At 40.8% G+C, this 12,104-nt stretch overlaps 1 protein-coding gene across 3 annotated transcripts in view; it reads right to left on the bottom strand.

The window, feature by feature from the left end:
* SORL1 (sortilin related receptor 1) overlaps positions 1 to 12,104 on the bottom strand; it is a 90,713-nt gene that overhangs the window by 27,981 nt on the left and 50,628 nt on the right. For all 3 annotated transcript variants that reach the window (XM_063436228.1, XM_063436226.1, XM_063436227.1), the window contains exons 18-30: positions 11,036 to 11,167; positions 10,651 to 10,742; positions 8,296 to 8,542; positions 7,836 to 7,974; positions 7,102 to 7,275; positions 5,886 to 5,999; positions 5,407 to 5,529; positions 4,905 to 5,024; positions 4,306 to 4,431; positions 3,246 to 3,353; positions 2,077 to 2,208; positions 1,804 to 1,935; positions 390 to 524 (exon numbers count right to left, since the gene is read on the bottom strand). In XM_063436228.1, the coding sequence (XP_063292298.1) occupies positions 390 to 524; positions 1,804 to 1,935; positions 2,077 to 2,208; positions 3,246 to 3,353; positions 4,306 to 4,431; positions 4,905 to 5,024; positions 5,407 to 5,529; positions 5,886 to 5,999; positions 7,102 to 7,275; positions 7,836 to 7,974; positions 8,296 to 8,542; positions 10,651 to 10,742; positions 11,036 to 11,167 (1,774 nt within the window). The remainder of the gene's footprint in view (positions 1 to 389; positions 525 to 1,803; positions 1,936 to 2,076; positions 2,209 to 3,245; positions 3,354 to 4,305; positions 4,432 to 4,904; positions 5,025 to 5,406; positions 5,530 to 5,885; positions 6,000 to 7,101; positions 7,276 to 7,835; positions 7,975 to 8,295; positions 8,543 to 10,650; positions 10,743 to 11,035; positions 11,168 to 12,104) is intronic.

Below are 12,104 nucleotides of genomic sequence, written 5' to 3'. Positions count from 1 at the left end.
AATTTCAGTTTCTGCTGCTATATGAGAAAATTGCGCAACGGCTTTAAAACACTTTTAAATAAGCTTTCAATCAGATTAGGGTCTCCTGTGGATATGTCCCAGAATGCACCTGGCCTCCCCCGGTTTTTATTTGATAATTGCATATTTTAACGCTTTGTTTCATAAAATAATAACTTGTGAATAGGAGGAGGTTCAGAGGAGAAACCAAAATGATAACACCGCGAGTGTTAGCAAGCAAAAATATTTATGAAAAGCATCTGAAAAACCACATCAACTGAAAAAGATTAACACAACGCAGACTAGTTTATTGGCTAGTGTCATGTATTTGTCTGATACAACTTCAGCCGGAACAGCACAAAGCAATGGCAATATTACCATATACACATTACCTTCACAATCCTTCTCGTCTGACCAGTCGCCACAATCATTCTCACGATCGCATTTCCAGCGTGCCGGGATGCAGTGGCCGTTTTCACACTGAAACTGGTAATGGCGGGAGCACGTTGGGGTGTCTGTTGGATTTTCTAAAATAAAATAAACAAAACGTGAAGTTACCTGGAGTGGAATTCTATTCTCAGATCTCAGTCCATTAAGAAGAGGATTCCCTTCCCAGGTTTGCAATTCACTGTTAAACAATTGCGTTCTTTTTACTATGTGACTGTTATATGCAGGGCCGGTGCAAAGATTTCTGCCGCCCTAGGCAAAGATCCATTTTGCCGTACCCTCATGTCAGTCACTCACAGACACACATTCACACACAGAGAAACTCACAGACAGACACACACACACCCACTGACAGACACACACACACCCACTGACAGACACACACACACCCACTGACAGACACACACACACCCACTGACAGACAGACACACACACACTGACAGACAGACACACACACACTGACAGACAGACACACACACACTGACAGACAGACACACACACTGACAGACAGACAGACACACAGACATCCAGCCTCCCTACCTCCCTGGGGTCCAGTGTGGGGCAGCTCATCACACCTCCAGTGCGCGGTTTAGTATGCCAGGGCTGGAATGACGTCATAGTCCGGCTCCCGGGATCACAGTAGGCGCGCGAGGGAGGCGTGAAGAGCTGCAAGAAAAGCCTCCCTTGCCGTCGCCTGCCTCCTCTCCTCTGGCATTTATCGGCAGAGCAGGTACCTGCCATCTGGGTAGGCAGATGCCTGCTCTGCCATACTGACAGACAGCTTCGGGGGTGCCCTGAGGTGGCCAAATGGCCACCTCCTGGGCCCCCTTTGACAGGTCTACTCTCGGCACCTCTATTTCCGGGTGCCTGGAGGATCGGCTCTGAGAGGGAGGACGGCTCTAGAGCCACTCGCCCAGCGCTGCGGCCCAGGACAGGGGGAGCCCACCAGGAAAGTCCCGGTGGGCCCCCCCAGCTGGCTGGCGCCTTAGGCCAATGCCTAGTTCGCTTAAAGGTTGCGCCGTCCCTGGTTATATGTACAAGAAAACAAACAGCTATTAGAGCGAATGTGACATGTAGGTATGACATGGTGTCAACGTTAATGCCATCCCAGACAAAAACCTGTTTTCCTGTACTAGAACTATAAAATCATTTTTATCATATATCGCGGCCAACGTTCTATCCCAGAAATCCCTCCGTTTCACCATTAACAATAAGTACTTCTAGTCTCTACAGAAGGTTAAGTATAAACAGCTCCAATAATCTGTTCCCCGTACATGAGGATAATGCTAACATTTCTCTACAGATTACACAGGAGAAAATATTAATATAAAAATAAATCTAAACAGTTCATAAGCTCACCACAGTTTGCCTCGTCTGAATAATCTCCACAATCGTCCATTCCGTCACATTTCCAAACTAAACTGATGCAAACTCCATTTTGGCATAAAAAGCTAAAAGAGTCACATGTTCGCTGAAACTCTGCTTCCTGAGCTGGAATTAAAGAAAAGTCAGAGGTTTTACATCTAGAAAGAGCAGGATTGAAAGTGATTTTATTCTGACGCAGGGGGTGTTTCCAAGAAAATATATAGGACCTATAAAATATCAAATCACTCAGCTTCCCAAGCCACTCACCACAGCCAGCATAGCGAGGATCCTCATCCGATCCATCGCGACACTGCACAATGCCATCACAGACCATAGAGTGATACAAACATTGCAGCCGGTTCCTGCACACAAAGTCCATGTAACGAGTACACAACGGCTCTGCAGAAACAGAAACAAATGGAATATGACAATATTTTCTCTGTATAGGATATATTAAAAAAAAATAAAAAAAATTTAAGCAAAAAGGTAAAATTGTAATAAAAGAAAACAACCTGAAATGTTTCAGACTATTTTTTCCACATTTAGGATTAAGATTAAGGTTAATGTTTGGATCTTAAATTAGGTCTTATATCTAGGTCTAAATATGCTGCTCATTGTTACTTTCACCCAAATCCCAAACCCTACCCCTTAAAGGAACACAATAAGCACCAAAACAACTTTAATAAAGCAGATTTGGTGTATAGATCATGCCCCTGCAGTCTCACTGCTTAATTCTATGCCATTAAGTAATTAAATCACTTTGGTTATGGAGCCCTAGCCACACCCTGCTTTGTTTAGATTCACACAGCTATCCTAAACACTTCCTGTAAAGAGAGAGTTAATGTTTAAACTTCTTTATTGCACTGTATGTTTAATTTGGAATTTCTTATTTCCTGCTTTGTTAATAGTCCGAGCTTGCATGTGCCTCCTTGTGTGTTAATAAAATTAAATTTATGGAGCAGGAGATAAAAAAAAATAAAATAAATAAAATAAACAACATCTAAAGTAAGTCAACATCTGATAGAAAAATGAAATCACTTTTCATGTAGGCTGTGTCAGTCACAGCCAGGTATGAACAGATACAAAAATGTTTACAAGGGAAATGCAACTTTAGCTCATTGAAACAGTAGTGGTGTATAGAGCATTCCCCTTTAGTCTCACAACTCAATTCTCTGCCATTTACGAGGTAAATAACCAATATCTGTTTATGCAGCACTAGACATACCTCCCCTGGCTGTGACTGACACAGCCTGCATTAAAAATGTTAACTTGCTTTAGAAGTTTTTCTCATGCTCTGTAAATTGAACTATAATCACAGGATATAAGAAATTGTAAATTAAACATAATGTGCAATAAAGTTTAAACATTAGATCTCAGCAGGAAGTAGACAGGTACAATAAATCTTGGAATAATGTCTATTTAGCCTTCCTTCTCACCACACTGCCGCTCATCTTCACCACCTGGACACTGGATTGTACCATCACAGTGCTGGCTGGATGGGATGCACGTTCCATTATTGCACTGAAATCCTTTACACGTGTGGCCTGCAAAAAAAACACGAATTACCGTGTGAGAGATAAAGGTTTCTTTCTCCTTTCAATGAAAAACACCGGGTTTCCCTACTGTGACACCACATAGAAAACAACAACAATCACCAGGGGCCCTGGAAAAATACAAAATGTGCCGATTTGGTTATTGGCTGCATGCTCTGTTTTGTTGTTAAAATATTTTTTTTTACTTTGGACTGAAGTCGGATCATTTTAGGGACACATGCAGGTAGTTATAACGGTAATAGAATGTTTGATATTGCATTTATTACAGTTAAGGTTACTTTTAGGCCAAAGTAATTGTGGCAGTCTGTCAAGGTATCACCACCACGCATACCCGTTTTCCCCCCAATAGAGGAACCCAAAATAATCCACAAGGTAAAATAGCACCAATATTTTATAAACCCCCACACATGAGCCAAGGCTTAATGCTGGGAGAAGATGGTTTAATGGAGACACCGGGATCAAATTTATACGGTCAGTAAACTCCTCCTCTGTGCTTGAGAGATAATGGAGTCAAGAACTGTACTCCAATTAGACGAAAGCAGATCAATAGAGAAAAGGGGAAACAGGAACGGGCAGCAGGTCCGTGATGACCGGGGTTCGCGGGAGTGCCTGGCTGAAATTAGTTCGACACTCAATGACCAATTCCCACTGCCTGCGCTCGGGAGACAAGATGTCCGCCATCTATTGTCCTGAACATGTGCCTTTGCATGCACGAAATAGCGGCCACCCAGGGAAGCATTCAATTAGTTCGTTCCGTTGTGGTTTTTGTACATTATACTTAACGTTCCATGTTCTAATGGGTCTCTGGGGTGGCCTCAATTTTTGAACCGGTGGTAGGGGTATTCCTTCAAAGTATGGGATCAGAAAAAAATGGGCAAGTCTGGGCATTTACTAAATGAAGGAGATTAAGCTTGGTAGTACCTGGTAACCAGAGATAACTTACCGCACAGAATTACGTCTTCATCCGAGCCATCCTGGCAGTCCATATCCCCGTCACATTTCCATCTTTGCGGGATGCAGTGACTGTCATGACACTGAAAGCTGGAAGCTTCACATGTATGAGAGATCGCTGGGTAAAGACAAAAAAAAGTGTTTAGTATTTTTAGGACACTTCTGATTAGAGACAAGAATCGTTTTATTTTATTCTTGATTTTTCAAATCTAATAGAAGAAAGGTAGTGTTTCCTTTTTAGAAAACAAATTTACCTGGATTTATAGGAATTATATTTTTGAGCGAATGGACTGACAGTAGTGGGAGATTTTGTCCCAAATACAAGGTTTAGATTTTGCAGAAAGGGTTGTGGCTGGAACCCTGAACTCCAGTAAACTTATTTTATTGTATTTGTATTTAGCGAATAACTCAGGGTTATTCACAAAGTTAGAATTCAAAATGAATTTAAAATTTCAGAACAAAGTAGCCAAATTAGAAGCATAGCAGACTTAGAGAATGTCTACATTTCGGCAATTCTGACCTGAAATTTGAAATTCACTTTGAATTCTCACTTTGTGATAAACCCTGTGTGTGTTTTTAGGATTTGTGTACCTGTACAGTTGGCTTCATCAGACCAATCCCTGCAATCATTGTCGCCATCACAGACCCACGACTGGCGAATGCACATGCCAGAGGTGCAGTTAAATTCATCGTCTTTACACTGGTGAGCCTCTGTAGATGAGAGAAAGAGTCACCTTGTTCTACATGTGTTTGGGAGAAATTTATGGCAAAATGTTTGTCTCATATCCTATAAAAGTAAACCTTTCCTCCACATTCTGTATAAAAAAAAAAAAAAAAAAAAAAAAAGGAACCAACCCCCCCACATTCTATAAGGAAAACCGAAAACTGCTATCCCCCCCACATTCTATAAAAGGAAATCCGTCCACCCCCACATTCTATAAACGGAACCTGCCCCCCCTTCTCCCCCCCCCACTTCTATAAAAGGAAATCCGTCCACCCCTCACATTCTATAAAAAGGAGCCCCCCCCCCCCCAAACATTCTATAAAAAGATTCTTTGTCCTCTTGCACTCCATAAGATGTAAGCCATCTCACCGCAGTGAATCTCATCACTGTTATCCCCGCAATCATCTTCCAGGTCACATTTGTATGAGAGTGGGATGCAGGCTCCTGATCCTTGGCATCTGAATAGAGTTTCAGGGTCACAGGTGGTAGTAGCTGTTAAACAATAAAAGAAGTATATATGTGAAAGATAGTTATCCCTGTGAACGAGGACTTTGATTCTCTGTGACGACGCCGGAATACTGCACGATAAACAAATCGTAAATATCAGCCACAGTGTGGGCCTCACAGCTTTATAGTGTTACATTCTCACATACAACGTAGATTAGCCCACCATTAATATGTTAATACTCAGGAAGACATTGCGCGCCTCCTACCTACCTACCCCCAGCCGACATTGCATGCATCCTATTTGCAATCAATATAACACATTCTACCACAACCAATCAGAACAGAATAAGAGATATACTTTTTAAAGTTCATTTACCAAAGACAATATAAGTATTACTCACGGCAGTTTTTCTCGTCGCTCATATCCCCGCAGTCATTGTCGCTGTCACATCGCCAAATACCGCTTATACAGTTCCCATTGCTGCACCTGTACTGAGTCGGCAGGCATGTTTTATCTGAGAGCGGGTGAAAACAGGATTCACTTAGGAATAATAATTCAAACTATTCTGTTTTTTTTTCTCCTTCTGATTCCCCCATATAATCTAATATTGGCAATAATATGTTTAGTGCTGTAAACAAATTAATTATGACAGGATCTTAGGGGACATTTCAACATCTCAAGTATCTTGCATTGCCTCCGTGCACACCAAACTCATTCACACAGTGATAAGCTAGCCTAGAACACTTCGTTCCATGTTGCCTCTTACCAATTATCTCTGCACTGTGCGTGCAGCATGCGCACACATCACACACACACACAATAGGGAAGTCACAGATTGCGCATGCATGTTCCGCAGCTCAGCCAACAGTGAAATACAAATTTACACCACCCACAAAACTGCAGGTGAGGATAAACTACTTATCCCAGAAGCCTTAGCTGTGCAGGGGATAATAGAACAGGACCAATCCCATAGATCAGAATCTGCAGAGAGACCCATTAAGGAGTACATCGACAGACACTCTCTAGGTAAGAAGCTTTCTGTGAATTTAATTTTAAATATTGCTTTATTTGCATAATATTTTAACTACACGATTTGTTAAATATGTTACAATTTTGATTAAAAATTCTTACTAGTTTTAACATTTTCTGTCTGACATTTGGCAAATCATTCCGAGTAGAATTCCACCCACACCTATAAGGTGACCATATTCGCATAGATAAACAGAATTCAAAATATCTCCCTGTCCGGCATATCACATGTCAGTAATGGCCTTTAATACATTGACTATAATCATCTCCCCTGCGCCCTAGGTTTAAATTCAGAAATAGTTTCCGCTATGGAGAGTGGATTTCAGAAAAATGGCGGTTAGATTCTTCTATGAGTATAGCCCATATTCAGCGCAATGGATAGTAAGGTGATTTGTTTTATCTCCCCCTACTCTCAGACATCCATAAGTCCGGGTGCCTAATAAAAATAAGTTAATGACTGAATACAAGCGATAACTCACTGTAAAGCTATGGGGGCCGGAAACTGCTACCACAGAATGACATTAAGTATTTTTTCAAATTGTTGGGTCTGTCAGAGAGCACAAGCTACTCAGTGTTTTATTAATTACCTTGCTTCATGCAGGTCTGGTTCTTCAGTTGGTAACCCTGTGGACACTCACACTGGGTCTCCCCAGACGGCAGTTGAGACTCCCTCACTCCCTCTGGACACCTGCAGGACCGGCTGTTGTTGGCTTTCGCAAGGCAGAAGAGGCTGCAGGGCTTTAAAACACAGGCGTTGTGCCCTGTTTAGAGTAAGAACAGATATCCAATATGGCTGAAGAATCGTAACCATCGGTATATATTAACTCAGGTATATTTAGAGGTCATCCCATAAACAAAATGTTTGTACATTACGAGCAGTGATGGGGTACAGAGATCATTTCTACCAAATATCAGAGATCGGTTTCACAATGAGAGAGATTCCAAGATTAATACTATATCAGAAGACACCCATCATGCAGCACTTTAGACATCACACCACATTCAAGATACCCAACTTATTTTACAAATAAAGTATTCAGATTCCAAAATAAAAAAACTGTTCTATTTCCATCTGAAACATTCCAAGTATCACTGTCACCTCCAGACTCCATCCCAAAAAGAGACAACATTAGGGGTGGTGCAAGACAAACAGACAGTAGGCAAGATATTGGTGGGGTTCTAAATTTCCTTTGCAGTATCCCCCATAAAATGGAGCATGTGCAACATGCTTTTGGGAAATAGAACCCTGAATAAAATACTGGTAAATACAACCCTGAATAAAATTTGGTAATAAAAAGTGTAATCAATTTCTATGTGTTACCTGCCGATTTTCCTCTGTAGAAAATTTTCATATCCATGACTCCAGATAGGCGTCCAATCACAACCTCCATCTTTGCGCCATTGTATTTCGAAGCTCGGAAAATACTTAGCTGTGACCAGTCATTCCAATAGATTTCATTCTGAAACAGAATTTACAAAATGCTAGCAAATCAAAGGTAGATTTATTAAGTACTGACATTAACAAAGACTAGAAATGAATTTGAATCTATGGCGTTGCTGCTTCAGAAAGCAAAATAAACAGAAATGATACACAGCCATAAGAGTCCACTGTTTGTTGCAAATCTGGAGCCTCTACTGGGTACAGGAAATAATAGCGATTTCTCAAGGAGTAAAGGCGGATATGACACTTTCGGTGTTTTCCATTTAACAGGTTGATAAATTAAATACAGATGAAAATTCGGGGCCTGGCTAATTTCTGCAGTCTCATTAAAATCCTTTACCTTAAACACAGCGATGGCATATGGATGCGGTAGATTTTCCAGTACGACCAGCCGACGCTGTCCGTTAAAATCAATCCTTTCAATTCGATCCATGTAAGACTCTGTCCAGTAAACCCATTGTTCGTCCACAGTAATACCATTGGGCCACTTAATGCCCTCTGAGACAAGATGAGTCACGCCAGATCCGTCCATCTCACTTCTGTAAATCCCATGTCGTTCATCTCCCCAGTCTGTCCAAAACATCAGGCTAATAACACAAGAACAGTTTAATACAATATCCACAGCAACAGCTTAACATTCAACCTAGATAGGTCAGTATGTTCAGAGTACAAAATGGGAACGGTTACTTCTCTGGATATCACACCACTGAGTTAACATTGGTTTCAACATGCTGCATTTCTTTTACATTTATATTAGAGATTTAGCAAGTTACATTACAATCCAGTTCAGACAAGGCACAGGCAGGGCACACATTGCAAATGAGAAGGAAAAACACAATCATTTCCTTTCTCCTCTTTGTAAGACTGGCATTAGACCTAGTTATGATACATTCTAACAGCCTTCAAAGCCGAGAAACCCAGAATGTGCTGTTCTATCTAAAGCGGTGTAGAGGCGGTCAATAAATATTTATCTCAATTTCTTCATTATTTCTATACTTCTCTCACAGTACAAGAGATACAGAGTAGATTTGTACTCTGCTGAAAATTTTGGTTCCTCTAAATATGTTCAGATTAAAATGATTTTGCCCATTAGTCTATTCTACTCTGCTGAAATTTGTCCAATGTTTCCAGTTTGGGATTTCCATTCAGTCTAATGGAATGCTGCAATCACCGGCAAATCTTTCAGTGGTTAAGAGAAGAGCCCAATTTGGTTCCCTTGCGTGGACTTGCCAGATTTAAGGTTACCAAATTAGAGCGTGAACGGTGTTCAGTACATAGCTCCCAATTTTGGTTTCCTTACATATGGCTACCAAATTAGGGAGTCATCTACTAAACAGCAGGAAGATTAAACAACGTTTCTTAAATTTGATATTTCAGCTTCGTGGATAGCTCCCTAAATAAAATTGGTCCCCGTATATGGGATTGCCATATGTTAAGGTACCAAAGAAGGGATCCGTTTAATAGAAGGTCCTAATTTGCTACCCTTTTGATTGTAATGTGAAAGCAAACAGTTTGCAACTCTTGGAAATAGCATATGGTTGCCTACGCAGAGGATTATTTGTTAAAATTAGGAACTTGATGGCAATAATACAAAACAGGTATGCGTATAACTGTAGATATACAAATAGAGCGTAGCATGTTACAAAGTATTCTGAGGAATTTGGTTTAATCACCCTTGAATATGGTAATCTCATATATGAGACCAATTTAATGAATTTACTAGAGTGAACTAATGAACCAATAATACCCGGAAGAATTATTTTACATTAGTCCGTTCTTCGGATGATCAGCTCAATCATCCAAATTCTGACACGTTGAACAGATTTGAATCCTTAATGCGATTCTTCTGAAAACAAATGCCCAGGTCTTATCCAGAATATGCCCATTATACATTAGTTAATGATGCTCATGTACTCTAACCTGCTGTAAACCCGCCTAAAGACATATTTACTAAGAACCGAAAGAAACCTGGTTTCCAGCCTTTGTATAAACTGTGTACAGGAAGGAAGCTGAGTGCTCAGGAATCACCCACTAAATCCTTCCTGTGAGCATCATACCCAAAGGGGTCCATAAACATAATGAGCAGGTTATAAAAGCCAGGAAGATTCCGGGCCTCACAGAACCTTACTCTAATAATGTACAAAACACAAATTTAAAGGCCATTTTCTCAGCTTTACAATAAGGAGAAATAAATTACTGATTTTCATGGTTACCATGGAAACAGCCTAATGCATGAACCTCGCCTGACAGTAACACGGAGACTCATCCACTAGGGATCTCTGGTAATGCCTCGAAAAATCCAGAACCGATCCCTGTCTGAAAATACGACAATGGGAGCCGGACTGATAACAGCACAAAACAGAACTCAATGAGGAAAGCACATAACAAAATAAAAAGAACCATGTAATGCTTCAATGGCCACATCACTGCACATGTTTTATATGTACAATAATCACGATAATTTTCTCAGTAAGTGTTATGATATTCCTGGGAGTAGATATTACCCAAACTTAACATTCCTCATCATATTAACCAGAGAAAAAAGAAAGGTTGAAGAGGTACTGCCAGTAACACCTCCAGTGACTGCATTACACACCGCGCCCCGTGTGTACAAGGACTCTGAGCGTGGCTACGGCTCGACTTTCAGACCCAGGAGTTGGTTTTTAACATTTAATGAATCCTTTCTTATGCTCACCCCTCAGAAGGCACCAAAGCCAAAGCCCTGGGTTTATCTAGAACCGTAGAGTTTAGGATAGTAAGACGTAAATCTCCATCTGTGTTGGCTACCTACAGAACAGAGCAGGAACAGCACAGGTTAATATTCTAAAAATATGGCGTTCACAGAAACATTATAATGACAAACACCTCGTACAAGTGAAAACAAAGTCCATTAAAATCAGTTCACAATAATAAAAAAATAAAACAATCTATGCCTCAGTCACTGTGTGCACAGGGCAAAGCGCAGCCAGTGCACAAACACCACGACCCAGAAATCTCCACATTCTAAAGGACCACATTCATTGCATAAATACCAGGAGGGGTAGGAAGATTCAAAACAGAAACAAAAACCTGTTACAAACCTCAATTTTCTTTGTTCCCGTATCAACCCAATAGAGTAATTGACTTAGAGGATCAAACGTCAAGGACTCCACGGTCTCCAAACCACTCCTGATAATAACTTCCTGTCCAGAGCTTCCATTCAAACAGAGACGCTACAGAAATAATCAGAAAGCAGGAAATGGTAATTATATTAGTCAAGTAATTACTCACAGAAATATCATAAATAAAACAAAATGCATTACTTATACAGAAATTCATCCACTCACTATTTTTAAATCCTTTTTAGGTCAACTTACTGCAGCTTTAAGGGACACTCCAGGCTCCGGCATACGTTAGATGCACTGTGTAGGTTAGGTTACAGTTAGTTATACTCGGTGGGTTTATATTATTAAAGGGACACTCCAGGCTCCCACACACGTTAGATGCACTGTGTAGGTTAGGTTACAGTTAGTTATACTGGGTGGGTTTATATTATTAAAGGGTCACTCCAGGCTCCCACACACGTTAGGTGCACTGTGTAGATTAGGTTACAGTTAGTTATACTGGGTGGGTTTATATTATTAAAGGGATACTCCAGGCTCCCACACACGTTAGGTGCACTGTGTAGGTTAGGTTACAGTTCGTTATACTGGGTGGGTTTATATTATTAAAGGGACACTCCAGGCTCCCACACACGTTAGGTGCACTGTGTAGGTTAGGTTACAGTTAGTTATACTGGGTGGGTTTATATTATTAAAGGGACACTCCAGGCTCCCACACACGTTAGGTGCACTGTGTAGGTTAGGTTACAGTTTGTTATACTGGGTGGGTTTATATTATTAAAGGGACACTCCAGGCTCCCACACACGTTAGGTGCACTGTGTAGGTTAGGTTACAGTTAGTTATACTGGGTGGGTTTATATTATTAAAGGGACACTCCAGGCTCCCACACACGTTAGATGCACTGTGTAGGTTAGGTTACAGTTAGTTATACTGGGTGGGTTTATATTATTAAAGGGACACTCCAGGCTCCCACACACGTTAGATGCACTGTGTAGGTTAGGTTACAGTTAGTTATACTGGGTGGGTTTATATTATTAAAGAGACACT

Source organism: Pelobates fuscus, chromosome 11 (genome assembly GCF_036172605.1).
Source record: "Pelobates fuscus isolate aPelFus1 chromosome 11, aPelFus1.pri, whole genome shotgun sequence".
NCBI lineage: Eukaryota > Metazoa > Chordata > Amphibia > Anura > Pelobatidae > Pelobates > Pelobates fuscus.
The sequence above is the reverse complement of the archived record's forward strand: the minus strand, read 5'-3'. Positions and strand labels throughout refer to the sequence as shown.